The 25308-nt window shown below is 39.6% G+C and overlaps 2 protein-coding genes across 8 annotated transcripts in view; both read right to left on the bottom strand.

Annotated features, from left to right (window-relative positions):
- The window catches only part of limk1a (LIM domain kinase 1a), a 73410-nt gene extending 67600 nt beyond the window's left edge, over nt 1-5810 (bottom strand). Inside the window, exon 1 of the mRNA XM_081369719.1 lies at nt 5474-5810. Within this exon, the coding sequence (XP_081225845.1) occupies nt 5474-5531 (58 nt within the window). The 5' untranslated portion in view covers nt 5532-5810. The remainder of the gene's footprint in view (nt 1-5473) is intronic.
- A 1959-nt stretch (nt 5811-7769) lies between these two features.
- elna (elastin a) overlaps nt 7770-25308 on the bottom strand; it is an 87043-nt gene continuing 69504 nt past the window's right edge. For 5 of the 7 annotated variants that reach the window (XM_081370683.1, XM_081370686.1, XM_081370685.1 and 2 more), the window contains 11 exons: nt 23303-23344; nt 20329-20358; nt 19158-19187; nt 18991-19062; nt 17962-18018; nt 16177-16227; nt 15845-15880; nt 15030-15068; nt 11068-11100; nt 10454-10510; nt 7770-9044 (listed from right to left, as the gene is read on the bottom strand). In XM_081370683.1, coding sequence (XP_081226809.1) covers nt 8998-9044; nt 10454-10510; nt 11068-11100; nt 15030-15068; nt 15845-15880; nt 16177-16227; nt 17962-18018; nt 18991-19062; nt 19158-19187; nt 20329-20358; nt 23303-23344 — 494 coding nt within the window. In that variant the 3' untranslated portion in view covers nt 7770-8997. The remainder of the gene's footprint in view (nt 9045-10453; nt 10511-11067; nt 11101-15029; nt 15069-15844; nt 15881-16176; nt 16228-17961; nt 18019-18990; nt 19063-19157; nt 19188-20328; nt 20359-23302; nt 23345-25308) is intronic. The other 2 variants (XM_081370687.1, XM_081370688.1) reach the window with 1 other exon arrangement.

The following is a 25308-nucleotide window of genomic DNA, read 5'->3' as shown; positions in this document are numbered from 1 at the left end:
GTCTCTTGTTGTCTGATTAGTGTTACTATAGAGACGGCAGCTGACAGAGTTTCCCAATATAGTTACGCATCCCTCCAGCACTGAAAGCAGCGCGCGAGTCGTCTTTAACAACTCTCTGTGTTTCACAAACAGTGCGAGTGATTCAGCGGTTCACATCAGCAAGTGAGCGATACAAGCATTTCACTGCGTCCCAAACTGAATACTTGCTCATGCTCTCTCCTCTCTCTCCAGTAATTGTGTAGTGGTCATTGCCCTTCATTTCATTAAACCTCGCGGTTATTGTACACATTATAAATACATCATGCAGCTGAGCGATGATCGGCAGCCAAATGTGTGGCAGACTGTGAGAAACGCATGACCTCTCCGACTGACCAATCAATAATTCATAAATTATTCATACTGTATACATCAACATAAAAATCCATTTTGTTTCCATTTTTACAAACGCAGATCAGCTCCAGGTGTCAACAGATGAGTGGGACACTAGACATGATCTAGCAGAACTGACTGAGCCACACTAATAACAAACCGCACACATATTTCATGGGCGATTTTAAGTGAGGAGTGTCCGTGCTTTTTTATGCATTTGCGGTTACACTTTATTTAAGGTGCCTTTGTTACAATGTAATTATACAAAAAAGCACTGAGTAATATTAATTAACAACATGTACTTACGATATTATTAGGGTTAGGGTAAGGTATTAGTAATTATGCAGAATTTTAAGTTATTACGGTAACACTTTACTTGAAGGGGTGTGCATAAGACTGACATGACACCTTCATAATCATGACACATGTCATGAATATGAAGGAGGTTTATGCATGTTTATGACAACTGTCATTAAGTGTCATTCACTCAATTATTTAAGCAAAGATTTGTTTGAGATGTCTTTGTTGTGACAACTTGACATTACCAAGACAACATAACCTGTCATAAATATGTCAAACATGACATAGCAGATTTATCATCAAACTTAAGACACTACTTAGCTTATGGGTTAACATTACATTATATTCCTGACCACTTTTTTTTCCAGTGGTACAAATTGAATTTGTCATTAAAATGTCTTTAATAATACTCAGTCAAATTATTTTATAGCCATGAATATTTTTGTTTACCTCAACTACAGTGATACGAATTTAATTTGTCATTAAAGGGGTCATATAATGGTACATGCACTTTTACAAGTTGATTGTACTGAAATGTGTGTTGGCAGTGCCTGTACACAACCATCATATAATGATAAAAATCTTTTCCTGTCTCAAATCGAGCCGTCTGACCGTGTGACGTCACACGGTCGGACGCCCCTCCCACGATTGTTGATTGACAGCAGCGTTTCAACACAGACCCGCCCTCGCTCGTGAGTGAGCTGTCTGTCATCATAGTCCGCATTGCTGATAGCTGGAGCACTGAGCAGAATGGCGTCTAAGCGATTGTGGTGTTCTGTTCTTGGGTGTAATAACGAACACAGCATCATTTTGATGTTTCTAAATCCGAACCGCTGAAGACACAGTGGCTGAGTTTGTTTTCGAAGGGAATATTCCCCACGATCAACGTCAATGCTTTCATGTTTGCGTGAATCATTTCTCACCAGACTGCTTTATAAACGAGAACATTGAAAAAGGTATTAGCTCCTGTCTGAGTATGTGTTGTTTATGTGCCTAATGACTGTCATAGTCTCACAGACTGCTTATTTTTTAAACAGATCAGTAAAATGTGAGTGCTTCAGCCCTGACAGTTGTACCTAACAACACTGCACAGATAACGTTACGCATCACGGACAAGCCTACATTTACCGAAAAAAAGCTTTTCATGACCATTAGCTGTAACATCAATCTGTCAATGAACTAACGTATAGATCAGTAAACACATGGCGTTCGTATCTCACTGCTCTACCCTGCCAGTACATACAAAGATAGATCAAAGTGACATTACGTTAACCAACCATTCAGAAACGTCCTGTTCGAGCCTTAATTGTCGAACTTCTTCGGGGACGTCATCTTGTTCCGGGTCCGACTCCGGTTCAAACTGATACAGTTGCACAGTGTCCTCAGAGACTCCCGCTGCCATTCCTTCTCCAAAATATACCCTCAACTGTTGTCAAGACAACACTGCCAAAACGCCCCACAGAACAGAGGGGCGGGGTGAGCAAAGCTCATTATCATTTAAAGACACATGCACTTAAACGGCGTGCTGAAAACAGAGCGGTTTTTGACCAGGTAAAATGAGTGTTTTCTTACAATACTAATGAGAATTTTTAATTAAAGTATATTACAAACTTTTCATTTAGACCCTAAAGAATCATATTAACTTGTACAAAATGGCATTATATGACCCCTTTAAGTGTTAATACTGTCAAATTATTTTATAACTAATACTGGAATACTGGGGGAAAAAAAGTGGTCAGAAATATATTCATGACACAGTTATAATGGCCTCATGACAGCCGATGTCAAAACCAACCACATGACAGTTTAATGTAATGTTAACCCATAAAGCTAAGTAGCTTTTTAAGTTTGATAATTCATCTGCTATGTCATGTTTATGACACATTTATGACAGGTTATGATGTATTGGTTAATGTCAAGTCAAAACAAAATGTCATCTTTGCACTAAAAATGTCATAATTGAGCGAGTGACACTTAATGACAGTTGTCATAAACATGCATAAAAACTCCTTCATATTCATGACGTGTCATGTTATGATTATGAAGGTGTCATGTCAGTCTTATGCACACCCCTTCAAGTAAAGTGTTACCGTTATTACTTTAGCAAGTACATGTATGATGTGTAACAGGAACACTATAAAATAAAGTGTTATCGGAGCTGCTTTATAATTTTGTTAATACTGAATGATCGCATTTCCACAGGAACAGGATATGATGTGGTGAATATCATGTGTCCCTCTTCACAAATGAACCTTCGCTGTAGTTCGTTCACAGTGAACGTGATGTGATTCCCTGACCAACTCTCTATTCTTCAGCGTCTCTAATATTGAGCCGCTTACTACAGCATGTGTCCAAAAACAACAGTCAAATAAACATTCAAGGCATTCAAGGTTTGTATTTTCATACAAACAAATGTCCCACACTCTTGATGTGGTGTATGGAGTGTGTGTATCCAACTGTCTCTGGACAGTTCAGCAGAAGGAAGATGGTGTTCAGGTCAACTCTCTTGATCAGACAGTCTTTACGGTATTCATTTTTATCAGTGTGTGTGTGTGTGTGTGTGTGTGTGTGTGTGTGTGTGTGTGTGTGTGTGTGTGTGTGTTGAGTGTGACAGACAGTGAGTCGATGACTCCCTCCATCAGTGACGGACGTGAGGCGTCTGACAGACCAAACCTCATTCACTCCATCATCACACATCAATGTGTCTGCCACACACACACACACACACACACACACACACACACACACTCTCTCTCACACGCATACGTGCATACTCACACACACACACACACACACACACACACAAGTACACACCCTCACATGAGGACCAGATGCAGATGAATCATTTACCAGAATAACATTTATGCAAATATGTAACTAAAAATACTGTTACTGTACTTCCAGGACATTTTGGAAATACCATTTCTTAACAATGTAACTTTACATGTCCTTCGGAAGAGCATGAAAATGGGTTTTGATTCTAAAGTACACTTTAAAGTACTATAGTATCACTGTTTCACCGTATCATGATGATGGCACATTCACACAGTTTTGGCTGATGAGTTTCCACAACTTTTTCATTAACTCTCACCTCATATTACAAATAATAATATTAATAATAATAATAATAATAATAATAATAATAATAATAATAATAATAATATTACAGAAATCACCAGATGGATTTTAAATGGGATTTCACTGAAATCATTTCAGGTAGAAACAAAAAATATTTTAATAGTTATAGTTTAGTGTCCAGGAGTCTTCATTAAGACACTTGACGGACAGGAGAATGATGTTTTTACCTGGAAATCTTTAAAATCTTTTTAAAGGGGTCATATAATGCCATTTTTGTACAAGCTAATATGATTCTTTAGGGTCTAAATTAAAAGTTTGTAATATACTTTAATTAAAAATTCTCATTAGTATTGTAAGAAAACACTAATTTTACCTGGTCAAAAACAGCTCTGTTTTCAGCACGCCGTTTCAGTGCATGTGTCTTTAAATGATAATGAGCTTTGCTCACCCCGCCCCTCTGTTCTGTGCGGACACCGTATTAGACATTCTCTGACCGTATCTAACACAATAACCACGTGTTATTCGTTATAAACGTGGGATTATGAATTATATTGAGAACGTCGTACATAGAAAACATGCCGTAATGTACCCTGAGTGTAAAACTTAGACGCATTCATCGTGAAGCCTGCAGCAAGGTTTGCAAATTTCGCAAAGATTAATATAAATACTAATATAAAGGTTAATAAAACATTACACTCACATCTTCTGGAGGTTCAGCAGGAACACGTTGGTACCGATCCGTTTTTTCTCGTTTGTAAAGCTGTCTGGTGTGAAATGATTCGCGCAAACATGAAAGCACAGACGATTGTGGGGAATCCCCGTGAGGGAATCCCCGCGTCAATCCTTTGGGCATATCGCTTCAAAAACAAAACTCAGCCACTGCTTCTTCAACGGCTCGGATTTAGGAACATCCAAATGACTGCTGTGTTCCTTATTACATCTAAGAACAGAACACCACAATCGCTTAGACGCCATTCTACTCCAGCATATCAACAATGGCGGACTACTATGACGACAGCTGTCACAGCTCGCTCAGGGCGGGTCTTGTGTTGAAACACGGCTGTCAATCACAATCGCGGGAGGGGCGTACGATCTTATGACGTCACAATATCGAACGGCTTGATTTCAGAGATGGTCAAACATATAAGGAGATTAAAACAAAACCACTGGATGGATTTTTATCATGATAGGATGGTTGTGTACAGGCACTGCCAACAGACATTTCAGTGCAATCAACTTGTAAAAGTGCATGTACCATTATATGACCCCTTTAAATAAAACAACTTCTCTGAAAGAAATAAAACACGAGAGAGTGAGAGAGAGAGAGTGTGTGTGTGTGTGTGTGTGTGTGTGTGTGTGTGTGTGAGTATGTGTGTGTGTGTGTGTGTGTGTGTGTGTGTGTGTGTGTGTGTGTGTGTGTGTGTGTGTGTGTGTGTGTGTGTGTGTGTGTGTGTGTGTGTGTGTGTGTTGCAGCTGCAGCAGAACAGTGCGGGAAAACACTCACCAGAACGCAGTGTGTGAGTGTTTTTCTCAATAGTTAATTGTGGCGCACACACACACACACACACACGTTAAAGCGGACAGTTAAGTGTTGTATTGGGTGAAATGAAGAAGCTGGTTGTTGTGCGCGTGCAGGCAGAGGCAGCATCAGCACCCGCTAGCGCGAGCTCTGCTGAAGAAGAAGATGCGCACTCTTTATTATCATGACTCAGACAGACACACTAACCTTCCTCCTCTCCCATGCGTTCGTCCTTCCAGGTGCAACAGAGCAGCATCAACCTCATTCAAGCCTCGGACCGCAACAGAAACTCCCTCTGCGATCAGACTCACTGGAGAAATGCGGCCAGCTGCTGCCAGGCTGCCGCCAGTCTAACTAACACACTACGGGAAAGGCGCGCGCCTCATGAATATTACAGACGCACGCGGTACGCTACTGATTAGCTGGAAGCTGGAAGTGTGCGTGAGTCCGCAGGCGCGTTGCGGGATGTTGACGACGAGCATGGGAGGAACTTCACACACACACACACACACACACACACACACAGAACACAGCCTTCGCCGTAGTAGGATTCCGGGAGAACGGGCCAACTGAACACTATCCCTGGAAAAAAATAGGAGTTGTCTGCGCATGCGTGTTCACAATCTCCCTGGAATGAGGTCATAGTCACATTATTTTTTATACTTGGATAATTTGTGACGCTGATTAAAATAAAAGGAGTTACACTTTGATAAAATAACTTAAAATCATTTCAAGGACAATATTGACCATGGCTATTTTGTTTTATTAATACATATTAAAATTTATTATTTTGTTTAGGTAACAGTGTCTCTGTTACACATCTTACATGCATAATAGTAAATTATGCATAATTACAAGCAACTGACCCTAACACTAATTATATAGTAAGTACTTGTTGTCAATTAATATTACCCAGGCCAGTAAAATTACACTGTAACAATGGCACTTTAAAATAAAGTGTAACCAATTTTTATTTTAGAAAATGTCATATTATAACAAGACAGCCTAGGTTTATACTCATACAAAGGACACATCAACTGTTTATGTCATCAATACTATTATTTATTTATTTATTTAATGTAAAGTCATTAAACTGAACATTAAACTGACTTAAAGTCCCCCTGTGGTCAATCATTGTATCCCTTAACTCATCTTTGATCACCATAATTACATATTTAAAAGTTTTTTTAAATAAAATTTCTTCATGCCTTAAAATAGCTTGAATGTAACTCGACACCCTTGCCTCATTCAGTGGTTCTATGGATATGCAAATGAAACCCGCCTCCACTCACTCAGCTCAGAGATCCACTCATGATCTGATTGGTTACAAGGTAGTTTGTGACGTCAGAAACACCAGCGATTTCAAAGTGTGTTTTTGAGACTGTCTTTGGTTCACTGCAGTTTTAAGGAGGAAATACTCCTGATGAATTTACACATGGTTTGTCTAAGTATATTATAAACACCATATAGACACATAAACAACATTAAAAGCTGGATTTAAAAAAGGGGACTTAAAAAATAAAGTTTCAGCTCTGGATTGTGATTGGCTGAGTCACATTCGACACTGTTGTAAAATACTCTATAAACACACACCTGTGACCTCATTTCATCAGTGTTACTGTAGCTGTGTGTTTATTTTATGGAAGCCTGCAGGTAAATGTTGTAGCAGTTTAATATAAAAGTAATAATCCTGCGAAGCTGTGGTTTTAGGCCCGATGCGACATCCCATAGTTGGGACTCATTGCTTTAGTATGCTTCAAAAAAAGTATTTATATTTGACACATTCATGCATACCAAGAGACGCTTGTTTTTTTTTATTTAAAATATTTTATTTAATTTTTCACTAGAGCAGGTAAAATGCCGGGATTTCCGGGAACTAGTCAGAATATAGGTTGTGGAAAAAGTGCAATAGCCCCGCCCCTTTATTTAAATAAGATGGAAATCCTACGGCACAATAGAGAAGACCTGGTAGGGCTCACAGGCAGGTCAAATACAGCACCAGGTATAGTAATACATGATAAAGTGTCTCTCCAGATGGATCGAAAAACAGTATCAACCAAATATAGCAAAAATTGACACATTATATGTTTGATAGTACATTGGCTAGTGAGGCTTTTGGGACGGACACGCACACACACACACACTTTGGGGGGATTTACGTACATAACCTACACAGACACACACAGTCACTCACATCTTAAAATATCACACACAGTTTTGCAAGTTCCATAGTGACTACAATGCACAAGCTATTTAAAGCAAATGAAAAAAAAAAATTGTCATATGATGTGTACAAACTTGATAATTGGTCAACATGTCAAGTTCAAATGGTGCAAAACAAACAACATAAGGCAAAGTAACCTGTTTATAATGATCCAACCTACTGTAAGCATATGATTTATGTATATTTTATATGTATATAATAAACTAATTCTATGTGAATACACAATGATTAACGAAACACATTCTTGGTCAAATGATGGAAGCACCTGTAGTCCCCGGGTCCAGGGAAAAACATAAGCACATCTTTTAATCTTCCAGGTTTAAACATACATAATGTACATAATGATTACTATTTTACACGTTTACTTTCAATTTGTTCCCTTCACCAGACAGATACCAAAATAGATTCCCACAAGGTGATTGATATTAGACACAAGCCGTGGTTCACTTCTGCTCTTCATACTTCACACACTGCGCAGGACTGAGTGTTGCGATCGAGCCGCACGCTTGTCGCTGTCAGGGGTCTGTTAGTTGGCGTGCGTTCAGACATCCACAAAGCTCTCTTAGCATAATGTATTTAAATGCATTCGCACGCATTTTATGGCCTACTTATAAAAACACATGGGTGGAGTGTCTCAAATCAAAAGACACTAATCTAGACTAGAGGGGTGAATCTCACAAAACATGTCAAGAACATGTTTGTATTACAGTAATGAGAATATAACATAACCATTGAGCATAAGAATTAATAATGATTAAAAAATAATAACCCCTCAAAAGTAAAACGCATTACATTAAAAAAAAAATTGGTGGAAAAAAAATGCTTAAATATGCTCCTAAAAATAGGCTTAAATTTCTTTATGCAAAAAATAACTTCTTTTTTGGAGGGGATTTGCCCATAAAGGACTGTAATTGTAAGGCTCATCTGCACAGAAAGCTGGTGAAGGGTCAAAAATAACAAGCAAACTGCTAAGCTGAAGCACGGCCAGATGTGAAGTATTTCAGTTTAATCAGCAGTATGACAGGACTCCTGGAGCTCAATGCTTTCACGACAGGGACGCTAAAACATCTTGTGTGGGCGAGATACTACGTACGTTGGCAAGAAATGCCCTTATTTTAAGAGTCTAGAGAGCTAGATCGTGACTGTAACTGCACAAAAGAGCTTCCGGTGGTGTCAGAGCTCCAAAACGAAGAGGTCGGCGCTTAAAACGTTTACAGTTACACAACACAAAAGCATTGGCAGCTAATGAACCCGGTTACATATGCAACCCTACAACCGGAAACAGTAACATGATGGAATGTGCCATAAACAATCAGGACTGGAATTAATGCCACAAAACGCTAGACGCTTTATGGATCTGGATTTGGATTTGTTACAAATATTTACTATCAAAACAAAACATAACACTTGTGCATGATGGGATTGTTTGTTTGAGTATCAAAAGTACATTCTAGAGCATGCAGTAGCACCATGTTTCTTGAGGTCACTTCACATCTCAAGAGATCGTTTACTTTCTTCTCCTCCCGCAGTACTTTCCTTGGCAGCCCGCTCCACCTGTAGAACAACACCACACGTGAGACAAAACCTCGGAGTACATCAAATACTGCAAATGACTTCATTTGGGTTCCGAAGATGTGACACGAGGATTTCTGACCCTTGAAACGTGAAACGACAAGATGCTTTGTGGCTGAAACAAGATTTGGTAACACTTTAAAATACGGTTCCATTTGTTGATTTCCAAGGTCTATCAATCAACAGCTGTATTTGTATTAACATTAACAAAGATTAATGTAACAAATGTATTTCTCATTGTACCTTTGACATGATTTCCTCTGTGTTTACAGACTTTTATTTTGAAGTATATTTCCTGTTCCTGTTGTCCTGCTGTTTCACTCCCTTTGTTTAGTTCCAGTTTTTCTTTCATAGTGATTGATTACTCACACCTGTTTCTTGTTAGTCTCTTGTTTTTCAGTTTTCCTTCCTTTTTACACCCGTTCAGTGTTGCCAGATGTACGATAATTATCGTATTTGTACGATAATTTTGACCTCTGTACGATGTACGATCAATAATGGAAAAAATCCTATAATGTACGATAATTTCAGAACTGTGTGACACTTCAAATGATGGTCGTTGTAATAGGACTTCTCATTGATCTAGCCGTGGATTCTACGTCTACCGGGGGAAGAACGTGTAGAGAGAGGGAGCGAGAGACCTTGCGTGTGTGTGCTAGTGTGCCTCACGAAGCGCATGTAAGGACCCAACCAATCAATTGTAAGTGCGGGCGGGCTTTTATCTATACTCCCGAATCAGAACCCCCCCCACCCCACCCCCCGTTTGAGATTTCTTGACTCCCAGAAATGACATTGTGCAGGTTGGCATGTCTGTCATTTTCATGTCGTTGACTCGTGTACGATAATTTTCTTCCAAATACGATAATTTTGAGCTTCTGGTACGATACTTGGACATTTCCAATCTGGCAACACTGCACCCGTTGTTGCTGTGAAGCTGTTGCGTTTATGTTCTTATCTTTGGACTGTCATCTTCCATACTTGTTTGGATTAGACCCTGGCCTCTCTTTGTCCCTGCCTAACCGGAACAACCGTATTGTAATGTGTTACCAAAAATTTGAATGGGACTTTTTATCCATCAGAAATCTGGATATTTCAAGTCTGAATGGAGTCAGAACTGAATGCGAGATTGGAATTATCCTCATCCAGCATCTCGACTTCTTTATGACGTCGACCAATGCGGCTCTGTTTTATAAACTCGCGTATGTTCGCTGAATCGTGTAAATCCAAACTTTTGAAGAAGTAGGCCAGTGTTTGGTGTGATTTAGGATCAGAACGTTTAGTTGAGGACATCAGAAATGAGAGCAGTGATTATGAGAAATCAGTGATTATGTGGCGGCAGGGATTAAATCTGTCTCATCAGCAGACTGCAGACTCGGATCATTCTGGCGTACCTCGATAACCTCCTCCCAGGAATCCCGTCAGTCCACCTCCGTATTTGGCTGCTTTGGCTGTGGAAAAAAAAAGTACAAGGTCATTTCATGCTGTGGTACCCCCACAAACTATAGCATCAAGACTGTAATTTAGCGGTAACATTACAATTTATCAAAAGCTCCTTTTCGCACATGATCTCTAAACTCCAATTTAATTATAATAACAAAAAAGCCCATATTGTCATTTTCTTGTAAAATACACTGACATCAAAGCTAGCATGATAAGCTTTTGTATGAGTTCAGAAGGGTTGGAACTTGTTTTACTTTCAATGTATGGGAATTGACAGCTTGAAGATTCTAATGTATTGTATTTATATAGTTGAGAACAGGGTGTCCAGTCCTGCTCCTGGAGGGCCACTGTCCTGCAGAGTTCAGCTCCATCCCAATTAAACACACCTGAACCAGCTAATCAAGGTCTTACTAGAAACTGCAGGCAGATGTGTTGAGGCAAGCCGGAGCTGAACTCTGCAGGATCAGGAGTGGAAGCCCCTGGTTTTGAGGTAAGGTCCAATAACTAGAGCTCATACAACTGCAACCTCTGGTGCATGTGCAAGGGGGTTTGGAAGAGCTTGTACCTTGTTGTGGTGACAGTCCTGTTCCATATCCTCCTGAAACACAAGAAATCATTGCATTATTATGAGCCATTCAAACCCCATGAGGGATTGAGTGTCATTGTCTCTAAATGAAGAATAACGGTGAGTCAGCCATAAGAAGAGTGTCAGGATTACTGTTTGTTCCAGCTGGAGATTTATGACCAGCTGTGACCAAGAACATCTGGATGGAAATAATAATAAACCCACCGAGCATCTCCACGTTGTGATTATATAATGACTAACACGTAACAGCGTGTCGTATATGACAGCAGCTTGAGCGTGAGAATTAGCAGGCCCTGACACTGCCATTATGGTCAAAATGCAAATACGCTTTGCATGAAATTTGCACTTCAACCCACACTTTTCATAGCAAGCAGATTTCAGTGGGTCAATGTCTACATGTCCTTCCGTAATGAACAATGGCTCTTTTTAGCTTATTATCTGTCAGGATATATTGTTTCAGGTTGTACTTTATTTTACAGTACTTGCACTTACCCAAGAAAGTACTGGGTAATAATGTAACTACATGGGTTGGGTTAAGGGCTAGTAAATTTATTACCCACTTATTGTAATTACTAAGTACATAGTATGTACATGGGGAACAGGACTGTAAAATAAAGTGCTACCTTGTTTAATTTATGGTATCAAGTATCAGGTACCAACAAGCATACTTATAAGTACTGTGACGTAAAGATATACTTAAAAATGTCTAAGTGTTAAAATATTACAGCAAGCGCTTGTTTCTGCACTGTTCTTCTGTGACGAACGACACTTTTCTTCATCATTTTTGTTCTGTGTGTTTGAATCATCTGTGTTTTAGTAGATGTATTAGGTAAGCTGTCCTCAAGTTCACTCAGGTGTCCTAGCACACTTTGACTACTAACATGATCAACTAACATTTGGTGGGAACTGCATCTGTTTTCTTTGCTTGAAACAATGTTAAATTATACATATTGCTCAATAACAGTTGTTTTGCTCTCTTTATATATTATTTGTCATGTTAGTAAGTCTAAAATAATGAAAACCCAACATGAGAGGAAAAATCTAGACCCTTCAAAACTGTGTTTACCTTGTAATTAGTAGAAACTAATTCTAAATATATGGTATTTTTCTAGACTTCCGAATTGAAGGATCATAGAATTCCTGGTCTATTACTCTCGAGAAACTAGAGTAAATGTCCGAGCTTTCTTTCTGTTACTCCTATGCCTGCAATGTTGTGTATCCACAGTCCCATTCCGGTTTCAGAACAGCAGTGAATGTTCTCTATTATTATGACCGCCGCTAGCATAGCTAGCGAAAGCGGTCATATAGGGATTGTCAAAGTTTTTTTTTTTTTTTTTTCGTCACCTTACTGAATTTTTCGTCAACGATACCAGGGACACCGAAGCACCGGGGAACATGAAATTTGGTGGGCATGTAGCCCCACTAGACTTCTAAGGAAAAATTTCGTTTGGTCCCCGGGGGCCACTTCCCCCCCCCGCGCTGGGGCCCCCGTAAATTTTTCGTCAACGATACCAGGGACACCGAAGCACCGGGGAACATGAAATTTGGTGGGCATGTAGCCCCACTAGACTTCTAAGGAAAAATTTCGTTTGGTCCCCGGGGGCCACTCCCCCCCCGCGCTGGGCCCCCCCAAACCCAAAAAAATGCAGTTTTTCCTAAATAACTACCTGAACCGTGGCACCGAGGATGAAGAAATTTTTATGGTATGTTGGTCTACTAGACTTTTACAGAAAAATTTCGTTTGGTCCCCGGGGGCCACTTCCCCCCCCGCGCTGGGGCCCCCGTAAATTTTTCGTCAACGATACCAGGGACACCGAAGCACCAGGGAACATGAAATTTGGTGGGCATGCAGCCCCACTAGACTTCTAAGGAAAAATTTCGTTTGGTCCCCGGGGGCCACTCCCCCCCCACGCTGGGCCCCCCCAAACCCAAAAAAATGCAGTTTTTCCTAAATAACTACCTGAACCGTGGCACCGAGGATGAAGAAATTTTTGTGGTATGTTGGTCTACTAGACTTTTACGGAAAAATTTCGTTTGGTCCCCGGGGGCCACTTCCCCCCCCCCGCGCTGGGGCCCCCGTAAATTTTTCGTCAACGATACCAGGGACACCGAAGCACCGGGGAACATGAAATTTGGTGGGCATGTAGCCCCACTAGACTTCTAAGGAAAAATTTCGTTTGGTCCCCGGGGGCCACTCCCCCCCTGCGCTGGGCCCCCCCAAACCCCAAAAAATGCAGTTTTTCCTAAATAACTACCTGAACTGTGGCACCGAGGATGAAGAAATTTTTATGGTATGTTGGTCTACTAGACTTTTACGGAAAAATTTCGTTTGGTCCCCGGGGGCCACTCCCCCCCCCCGCGCTGGGGCCCCCGTAAATTTTTCGTCAACGATACCAGGGACACCGAAGCACCGGGGAACATGAAATTTGGTGGGCATGTAGCCCCACTAGACTTCTAAGGAAAAATTTCGTTTGGTCCCCGGGGCCACTCCCCCCCCGCGCTGGGCCCCCCCAAACCCCAAAAAATGCAGTTTTTCCTAAATAACTACCTGAACCGTGGCAACGAGGATGAAGAAATTTTTATGGTATGTTGGTCTACTAGACTTTTACGGAAAAATTTCGTTTGGTCCCCGGGGGCCACTCCCCCCCCCCCACGCTGGGGCCCCCGTAAATTTTTCGTCAACGATACCAGGGACACCGAAGCACCGGTGAACATGAAATTTGGTGGGCATGTAGCCCCACTACACTTCTACGTAAAAATTTCGTTTGGTCCCCGGGGGCCACTCCCCCCCCCCCGCGCTGGGCCCCCCCAAACCCAAAAAAATGCAGTTTTTCCTAAATAACTACCTGAACCGTGGCACCGAGGATGAAGAAATTTTTATGGTATGTAGGGCCCACTCTTAAGGGCCCACATCAACCTAGCCCATAATCAGTCATTTGTGATTTGCGCCCCTCCCATAAAAAATGAAAATGCAATATTATTCTGCTTTTATCGCCCCTATCTTCAGTGGAGATGTTCAGAACTGCACCATATTTCATGTGTATGATTAACTTGACATCCTCTGGGGGTATCCTCTGCTAAGTTTTGTAGAATTTCATCCAGGGGGGGGGGGGGGGGGGGGGTATAAAATAAATTCATTTATGTGCACATTTAGTGACTGTACACTCATCGGCCTGTAGATGGTGCTGTTGAGCGAAGGGTTGCTGGTTTAGGATGATACTGTCACACACACACATGCAGGAATACAAACAAATGCAAGCATGCACACACACTGACATCCACACGCACAGACACACACCCATACACACATACAAATCCACATGCACAGACACACAAACACACACGCGCACACATACATACACGCACAGACACACACACAGACACACACATACACAAACACACACACACACACACACACACACACACACACACACACACACACACACACACACACACACACAGACAGACATGCACATACTATTACTTTTTATAGGTATATACATAAACACGCAATACAGCCAAATTACTCCACGTCATTTATTTTTGTGGAAAGCCAGTGCAGGCCTGAGCGGCGGTCATATTTTGTACCGCGATGCGGTACATCTAGTTACCAAAATAATTCTGAGTGTTAAAATTATTATGGTTATCATGAACAGAGATGTGATTGTAGTTTATAATAAAGCTCATTCAAGAACCGAACCACTGTAGGTTCTGCTCCTGTCCTGCCTGTCTCTGATCTGTGACACAGGTACTGATCCTCTATTAAATACAGCACACTATTTAGTCGAAAGGAGCTAAAGACAGCCGAGTACTTTATTAAATGGGCATATTTCCATCTAGAAGGGCCTCTAAATGAGAGATGTACTCAATAACAGAGGGGTTGAAGTCCATATGGAGATGCAGTATGAATTTAGCCAGGGATTATTTCTATAAAAAGCTACCTGGATATGCTTGTGGATATCCTCCTGGAACTGCACCACCTGTAGGAAGGAAAGATTCAAAGATTTTGTTGTGCAACTCAGTTTAAGACACAGTTTAAGACACAGTATATACACCCACAGTATAAAGGGTGGGATAAATATAGATTGAGATTATAATTTGTAATCTTGTATAAAGACTTTAGTATCTTGGTAAATGTAAACAAAGATTGAGATTGTTGAGATCTCTTGTGAAAGTGTGAGAGTATTTCGGTCTTTTTCTCAGGAGAAACATCAAAAGTTTTGTTGCGACTCTTCTCTACAGCAAGTATTCTGACAGATGGCTTTTGCCGGGTTTGCTGGATGCTGTGTCTTTGCATAATCAGAGAAGCAAATTTGGGAATCTGTTCTGAAAGGATGGTGCTAGAAGGAACACAGTGACACCAAATCACACGAGGGCTCACAGGATTAATGCAGACAAATCCCAGCCTCACTGCAGTGTGTGTGTGTGTGTGTGTGTGTACGAAAGAGAGAGTCAGTACAGAAGTGTGTGTGTGTGTGTGTGTGTGTGTGTGTGTGTGTGTGTGTGTGTGTGTGTGTGTGTGTGTGTGTGTGTATGTACAGTATATGTGTAATGAGGAGGACGGGAGGATTCTGGTGTCAAAAGAGAACCGACATGTCATAAGACCAGCTGGTACTGGAAAATCCTTGCTGGTATTTTTAACAGAATAGCATATAATTGGCAGTGTGGTGCGTACAGGTCCACTTCAAGTTTTTTGTTGATTGAAAATATAACTATTCTCCTCATCATTCTTTGTAGCATTAATGCTGGGCCTTACCTGGCTGTGCATATCCTGTACCCAAAGAGCCGTAGCCTGTTGATAGAATAAGATGGTAAATATACTCAACACAATCTTAGCGAACACAATTTAGATAAGGAAGACAGTGAACATTAAATATTTGTTATTTGCACTTCCTTATATCCACTACAATTCCCCAGTGGAGAAAATGTGCAGTTAATTAATAAATCTATAGCCATGGGAAGTACATTTGTTCTTGGGGAAAATCTTTGAAAATGAACTTGGCAATGCATTTGAAATACACTGAGGCATTATGGTGTGGAGCCATGTTGTGGAACGTGGATATGTTTGAGTATAGTTCATTGTTTTACCTGGTTTAGGTGGTTTAGCTCCAGTTCCAACACCTGCTGGATACCCTCCACCTGCAACAAGATGATCTCAATGTCTTTCACAACAGTCCAATGACACAAGGAAAGCTATTTCAAGTGAGTGTTCACTATTTTGAGAGAAATTGGCATTGGCAATCTTTGTCACATAACAGAATCAAGGCTGTAGAGGGCACCACAACTGAAGTCATTTCCTACATTATTCTTACACTTTCTGTCTGGTGTTCAGATTACTAGGAAACAAACATACCATTGGTTTGCCACTAAAGCAGTCACTGCACTGTTGTATGAGATATGTTGGTACTGTGTGGTTTGCTGAATCTTAATGTAAAATGTCACATTTGCAATGTGAAATTTTTTTAATCTTGATTAAAAAAAACAATAAAAAAAAACAGGACAATCCTACCTATCCTCTCGATACTCTGCATCACAGGAGCTACACTCCTCTGCGTTGAGTCCTACCACACAAGTAGATCCTTTGTGGTATCTTGAACGGAAGTCTAAATTACATTGACTATCCATTGGGATTGGGGTGCTTCAGGGTTCAATGCTTGGCCCCCTCCTATTCCTGATATACACAACATCCCAGAGACCTATTTTCACCTACAGCGATGACATGCAGCTCATCTTATCGTCCCAGTTTGAAAATCCTAGTGTGGCTGCACAGATCTAGGCTTACCTAGTAGACATTTCAGCCTGGATGAAAGAACACCGTCTAGCAAAGACGGCTCCTTGTCTTCCAAGCCTGCCCATCACTTTAACACTACATGAATGAATGTTGTCTCTCTAATGCTCCTCAGTAATTGATCCAGGATATGGTGACATACTCTTCACTCTTGACACCTTTGTGTAAGACATCATGTCCAACCCACATAGCAACATTATGACGCCCCAGATCCGGCCCACATCTGGCACATGTGGAAAGATGATCTGGCCCTCATGCAGCGTGGAATGACAGCCCTTGGGAGGCTCACTCCTGTTTGCCAGAAACTTTGTAAACACAGACTGTCATAGCAGTCAAAAAAAGACTTAAGTTATAATAATAGCTAAGAGCCCAACTAAAGTAAACACTAATCACTGGTATGGTTCAACAGAAATAAAGTCAGTCTGGTTAGTAATAAGTGAAGCTGGTAATGCTGTTTGTGGAGTTGTTTAATCCTCTGCTGAGATCTTCAGGGATTTAATGTCTTCTTTCCTCTTCAGTTGATTTCATCTAAGGCTGTGGCTGAAAGTCAGTTGACGTTCTTGTGTTTATGCTTGTCTTTCCTTCAGTGATTCTGCTTGTTAACAGACTTATTAAGGCTGAATGACTCAATATTTAATATTTGTGGCTCAGATAAGGTCCAGTTCTGGTTTAGTTCTTTGCTCTTGGCTGACATGTGGCATTGCTATGGCCTGCTTGTGGCCCAGATCTGTCAAACAGGAGCGGGCCTCCCAAGGGCCGTCATTCCACGCTGCATGTGGGCCAGATCATCTTTCCACATGTGCCAGATGTGGGCCGGATCTGTGGCATCATAATGTTGCTATGTGGGAAGGCACTGTAGCTTAGATCTGTTTCCTGCCGTCACTAACTAACTGCACATCTTCTGTACAGAAGTCGCTAACTACACCATCAACAAAAAACATTTTTTATCCAAAGTGACTTACACTGCATTGAAAACATGCATTTTATAGGTTCACATATTCCCTGGGAACCTATGACCTTAGTATTGTTAGCGCCATGCAACAGTGATCAGGTATCAAGTAATGTGGATTTGCATGACAGCTCACCTGCTCCAGGGATGAGTCCAGGAACACCTCCTGCCCCAGTGCCTGCTCCTCCAACACCTGGACCAAACACACACACCGTGTCAACTAGGAGTCGGCATAGTGGCATACAGTGAGATTAATTTACATTTATCCAAAGCGACTTACATTGCATTTCAAGGTACACATTTACATTCTTATCAATTCTTGCTTTCCCTGGGAATCAAACCCATGACCTTGGCGTTGCAAGCGCCAGCACTCTACTGTTTGAGCCACAGGAAAGCAAAGATTCAGATTGGAGACCTCTTCTATACTTGCATGGACATGATTTTCCAAATAAGGTTGAGATAAGATATTATTCCAAAATATAATATATTTGCATGTGCAGCAGATATTCCTCTACATATGGCGATTAGCATTCTCTGATTAAATTAATACATGTACACGTTTACATTCACAATGATTAATCCAGCTTTTAATGTTGTTTATGTGTCTATGTGGTGTTTTTAATATACTTTAAGACAAACCATGTGTAAATTCATAAGTCGACAGCATTGCTGAGTATTTCCTCCTTAAAACTGCAGTGAACCAAAGACAGTCTCAAAAACACGCTTTGAAATCGCTGGTGTTTTTGATTCTGACGTCACAAACTACCTTGTAACCAATCAGATCAACGTGTGATCGTCAACCAGTGGATCTCTGAGCTGAGTGAGTGAGTGAGTGAGTGGAGGCGGGGCTCATTTGCATATTCATAGAACTGTGTACTAAATGAGGCAAGGGTGTCGAGTTACATTCAAGATATTTTAAGGCATGAAGAATTTATTTTTTTAAGGAAAAAATGCTTAAATATGTCATTTTGGTGATCAAAGATGAGTTTTAAGGGATAAAATGATTGACCACAGGGGGACTTTAAGGTGTTTACATTAACCAAGAATTTCAATTAACACAGGCTGCTGCTTATGGCAGTCAGGTAAACATGTTAGCGGAGTATCTTTGTGCATGTAAACTTGGTTAGTAATCAGCAGCAAAGGTACATAGAAACTTCAATCTTACCGGGGGCTTTCAGAGGTTTGGCTCCAGGTAACACACCAGTTCCGATTCCAGATGCTCCAGTGCCAAATGGGCCTTAAACAGCAGGAGGAAGAAACATTCAGCATGACTTTGACTTTGGTAAGTCTTTAATTTGTTTTTGTCCTTAATGATGGACTAATAATATTTACCATAGCCATAGGGGTAAACCCCACCAGGACCTGCAAACACAAAAGTGTACTTTACACTGAAGTCAAATATAGTGTCCTATGACATAGCCTTTAAGGGTATTGGTCACATTTCAGCATATGTACACAAAAGTTCACAAGTTTATTTGTTTGTTGTTTGTGTGTAAACTGTACTTGGGATGCATGTGTGTCCCACACTTTTTTCCATTCCCTTTTTCATCTGACAAAACTTTCCCTTCCAGGGTTTTACTTAGTGGGAGATTGAATATGTTTCTTTTTTGCAACAGGTGTTGCTACAGTAAAACTCTGTTTGCTGAGTTTGTACATCAGGACTTTTTTTACACTTACACCAAAAGTATTGTGGGAGACTATACGTAATATCAGATGGTAATATCATGGTACTGTACTAGACTATAGTACAGAGGAATTACCATGGTGCGTGTCCAAAAAAAAAAAAAAAAAACCCTGACAATTGTTTGGTCTTGGGTTGGGCATTAACTGTTTGATCTCTCAGGTTTAAAAACCTCATCCTCATCACACTCATCAGGGTTTTTCTTCTTCTTGAAATCACACAGATATTATGAGGACAGTGATATTTCAGGTCACAAGTGATTTTACACTGCCCTCTAGTGATACATCCAAGAAATGCACGTAATAAAAAAAGAAATACATGTATTTGTCAGGACTCCTTGATCTCTTCTTTATTTTTGTTTTCGTCCCGCTCCATAGCCACTCATTCTCTCTCACTTTTCTCTTGATCCCTCCACTTTATATTCTCCTCCCTTTGCTCAGTTTCTTTGCCAGTGTGTTTTGTGCCTTCCATATTTCACATATGTCTAACTTTCTTCCAGAAAACCTGACATAATTGTCCTGTGGATTATGTTTTCTGAACATTTTGTATTTTCCTTGACTGTAGAGACTTATACAACTTTGGGCTGTGAATTTTGTCTTCAATTCCTGAATATTTTTCATTGGGTGATTCTAAGAAAACTTGGCAACCATCAAGATCTGTCTGGGGTTTGATAGGGAATGATACATTATTTTAAAGGACGCCATCCCAACTGCTATCACGGCTCAGGGTGACTAATGTATCTGAATCCCAGGACATATAATTCTGGGCAAGCCACGCCTGCAGTGTCTAACGCTGTAGATTGAGGAAACTGCATGTACTCACCAGCACCACCAGGCACTCTTTGCGCACCACCTGAGTAACACAACAGACCATGATTATAAAGCTTATATATACAGTCATATGAGTCCAGACAGAAACACAAGCAACATTATAACAATGAATATCATTCTCAGGAAACAGTGCATTTTGAATGGCCATGACTGAATGATATCATTAACAGGAAAAATAACATTGCAGATGCTAAAGTTTTAATAGACATAAGCCCATTCATAACCACAAAATTGTATTGGGTTTTAAATTGAAACAAAACAAATTCCACCTACATTTTGCTTTTATTCAAATGAAAAATATCACTGTCTGTGTGTTTATAAAATGTATTTTCTGAGAAAATACAGTCTTTGTCCCTGCACTTTTTGTTCAAGACTGTTATGCTGCAATGTTTCAAATGATATGGAAGCTTGTTTCCACCACTGAATAAAACATTTTAAAAGATAATTGCGACTTTTTATCTCACAATTGCGAGTTTACATCTCGCAATTCTGACTTTATTTCTCAGAATTGCGAGATATAAAGTCAGAATTGCGTGAAATAAAGTCAGAATTCTGAGATATAAAGTCAGAATTGCGAGATATAAAGTCAGAATTGTGAGATATAAAGTCCAATTCTAAGGGGAAAAAAAAGACGGACTTTTTTTTTTTTTTTTACCTCAGAATAGTTTATATCTCACAATTCTGACTTTATAACACGCAATTGCGACTTTATATCATGCAATTCTGACTTTATATCTCCAAATTGCGTGATATAAAGTCAGAATTCTGAGATATAAAGTCAGAATTGCGAGATATAAAGTCGCAATTGCGAGATATAAAGTCGCAATTGCGTCTTATAAAGTCAGAATTCTGACTTTTTTTCTCGCAATTGCGACTTTATATCACGCAATTCTGACTTTATATCTCAGAATTCTGACTTTATATCACGCAATTCTGACTTTATAACACATAATTGCGAGTTTATATCTCGCAATTCTGACATCTTTTCTCAGAATTGTGAGATATAAAGTCCAATTCTAAGGGGGAAAAAAAGACGGACTTTTTTTTTTTTTACCTCAGAATAGTTTATATCTCACAATTCTGACTTTATAACACGCAATTGCGACTTTATATCATGCAATTCTGACTTTATATCTCCAAATTGCGTGATATAAAGTCAGAATTCTGAGATATAAAGTCAGAATTCTGAGATATAAAGTCAGAATTGCGTGATATAAAGTCGCAATTGCGAGAAAAAAAGTCAGAATTCTGACTTTATAACACGCAATTGTGACTTTATTTCACGCAATTCTGACTTTATATCTCAGAATTCTGACTTTATAACACGCAATTGCGACTTTAAAACACGCAATTCTGACTTTATATCTCGCAATTCTGAGAAATAAAGTCAGAATTGCGAGATGTAAACTCGCAATTGTGAGATAAAAAGTCGCAATTATCTTTTTTTTTTTTTTTTTGTGGCGGAAACAAGCTTCCATAGAAACAAGCTTCCATAGTGATCTATGGAAGCTTGTTTCCGCCACAAAATAAAAAAAATAAAAGATAATTGCGACTTTTTATCTCACAATTGCGAGTTTACATCTCGCAATTCTGACTTTATTTCTCAGAATTGCGAGATATAAAGTCAGAATTGCGTGATATAAAGTCAGAATTCTGAGATATAATGTCAGAATTGCGTGATATAAAGTCAGAATTCTGAGATATAAAGTCAGAATTGCGAGATATAAAGTCGCAATTGCGTCTTATAAAGTCAGGATTCTGACTTTTTTTCTCGCAATTGCGACTTTATATCACGCAATTCTGACTTTATATCTCGCAATTCTGAGAAATAAAGTCAGAATTGCGAGATGTAAACTCGCAATTGTGAGATAAAAAGTCGCAATTATCTTTTTTTTATTATTATTTTGTGGCGGAAACAAGCTTCCATAGTGATCAGAAAGAAAGAAACAAAAGTTGTTTTTATCACAAAGCACAGAATGCAAATATAAAGGTGTGGTGCAAATATAGTTGTCAGCTCAGGCCATTATTAACCACTTCTGACCACACTGACTTTTAACCACACACTATTTTGGTAGTAACAGGGTTGGTACAAAAAGTGTTTTAAAAGAGAAATGTCACAGGTTATTATTATCTTCTATTATAATATGTGATTAAAAAGCACACTGTCAAATGGCACAGCATCCTGAGAATGACCCATCAAGAGTTGAACAAACAGATTCTGAATGAGTCTCAATATCAAACACGTTTCTGAAGTTTAATTTAGTGCACAGAAGACTTTGAACCAGGGTCCAAAATTAACATTTTGCCTCACCTGCCAATGGAGGGTGAATTGAGAAGAATGACTTAGAAAATGTCTTAATGAAACTGCATTTTGCATTAAAATAGTCAGAATGACAATGTGACATTTAGCTGATTTTCCTTATATATTTGTGTCACTTGCAGTGTCATATTCAAGATGATGCAGTCTTATCTCAGATATGATTGTGTGTCACAAGTGTCACCAGTTCTGGAGAAAAAGAAAACTGATCCCAGAAAAATGCACAATGGTTATTTTCCCACTGGCGTCATTCATGACAGATAGTTTAGTCTCCGATTTGAATTAGATTTAAACCATATAATGCTGCAGTTCCTAATAAAGTCACTCTTCAACTGCAGAAGCCAATTTTTGCTCGCATTTGCTGCTTGATGAGAGTTAATTTTGGTCCCTGCTCGGAACTGATCGTGTTCTTTCTTAATACTTAGTGTGCATGTTGTGTTTTGAAGACACAAAACATCACTGGACCATATCCGGCTACAGGTACAGATTGTGAGTAACACATCTGAGAAAACGCAGACCTGCAAACTCAAGCGCAGATAGCAGCGAGGTTAGATGGAAGGCGAAAGAGAATTAAAGCCAGAGCTAAACGGTAATGGAGTTCCGCTACATTTAGACAAGACATTTGCTCATGCAATACAGTAGATCTTACTGAGCTCAGGGGCCTTGCCAGTGGCTACAATAGCTGTCGGTCCTGCCAAGAAACAACATGTTCCACCTTCAACTCTTGCAGTCTAAAGACAGGCAGCATAGAGGTGACTAGCTTATAGGCCGTAACAGGGTGCAGTTGTGGAGGAGATGAAAGAAACCAGCTATCAATTATTATGGTTATCGTTATTTGTAGGGCTCAGTTTGATAGATAGGGGGAAAAGGAAAATACCAGCAAGCTGACAGATGTTTATACAGATACAGTAATAGTCACCATTGTTTGTGGAAATACTGTCTCACTATCTCTACTCGTACAAAAATAACAGAAGTAACAAAACCTAGACAACATGTTATGGTGTTATATCTAGTCGCATTGGCACTGATTTATATCTGATTTATTTCCACATATGAATTGGGTAAGTTTGGGTAAGCGCCATTGGGTAAGTAAGTTGTGTCAAAAGGGAGGCCCACTGTCTTAGACTTAGACTGACCCTGGGCCAGTTGCATTAACATAGCCATTATGTTAAGACTGTGTCTTAAGAACTAGTATGATCAAGTAGAAGTTAGTTAGGGGTAATCAGTCTTACTGTTCGGTGTCAAATTAGACCAATCTACGTTTTTATATTACTGACTTTAAAAAGTTATTAACAGTTTTAAAGAATAAAATTGGATGACTAACTTGTAAGACTAGTCTTAACAGTTTATGCAACTGGCCTGATCTAGTCAACAATATTAATATATTGTTTTATAATGTTATTTCTAGAAGTGTGAATACTTTGTAATAGTGATATATTTCTGTCCTAAATTATCAAAAAGTTGAGATTCTCCCAAAACGCAAATGCAAAACGTTTGTTGTCTTTTTCGCTGATCCGTGTAAATGGGGATCGTTTTCGTCTGTATGTAGAAAACTGTAAGGAAAAGCTTCTCCGATTTAAGCATATTGTTGTCGTGTAAACATACCCTTAGAGGCACATACTGCCACGTGAAGGGGATGTTATTGAGAAATGTGTGTACTTTATTTCATTTAAGATTATGTCCATGAAATGATTTATACATATTTTTAAAGGACTACAATTCTGACGCCAAATCAATTACTATTTGTCTGTACAACAATTTGCAGAAAACCGCTGCACCATTACTTGAATGAGATACTACTTGATTTTTTCCCATTATTGTGGCATATTCAGAGCTAGCTGTGTCAGTACTTGGTTTTGTTGTGTTGCTTTTTTCAGCCTCTAAAGGTCCTCATTGCGCCCTCATGTCTTGTTCCCACAACTTGTAGTTAGTGTTATTGTCTTTACCCGTGTCTCGGTCAGCTGTGTGTATTTTAGTGAATTCAGAATCTACCATACAAAGATATGGTAAAAGTAGTATGTGTACTATAGGTTCTAAATTCAGCATCTGTCTCCTACAATGAAGAACAGTGTGTGTGCCGAGTAGTACTGTATGTCTAAATGCATAGTATTCATAAAACTGTAGGCGAAAAGTGTGCATATACTGGACACTTCATTATCCTATTAGTCCACAGGAGAGGATTTGTAATTGGCAGTGAAGCGATGCAACTGACACCAAATGTCACATGTCAACAAGGCAGATATAGTACATCTGAATTTCATTCATAATAGTATATTATATATTATACTATTCATTCCCATATACTATATAGAACTTTTTTAGCAGTCACGAAGTTCATTTCAAACCAAATGTTGTACCTTCTAGACCAGGGGTGGCCACACTTTTTTGCTTGATGATCTACTTTTAAAATGATCAACACAATGAGATCTACCAACTACCAACTAAAAAACACATAAAAAAAACAAAAAAAAAACACTTCAAATGCTTGTTGCTACTACAGTAGTAGTACTGCATGTAGGGGAGAGTGGGGTGATTTGTGCCAGGGGGGGAAGTAGTTCCACCCTTGTTTCTGGAAAACCGTAGAAGAAATTGGTCATATGACCACATCATTTTGAAAAGCAATCACTTTTACTCGTCCTCCAAAGAAGAGAGACA

The sequence above is a fragment of the Scardinius erythrophthalmus genome (genome assembly GCF_964197995.2).
Source record: "Scardinius erythrophthalmus genome assembly, chromosome: 7".
Classification (NCBI taxonomy): domain Eukaryota; kingdom Metazoa; phylum Chordata; class Actinopteri; order Cypriniformes; family Leuciscidae; genus Scardinius; species Scardinius erythrophthalmus.
The sequence above is the reverse complement of the archived record's forward strand: the minus strand, read 5'-3'. Positions and strand labels throughout refer to the sequence as shown.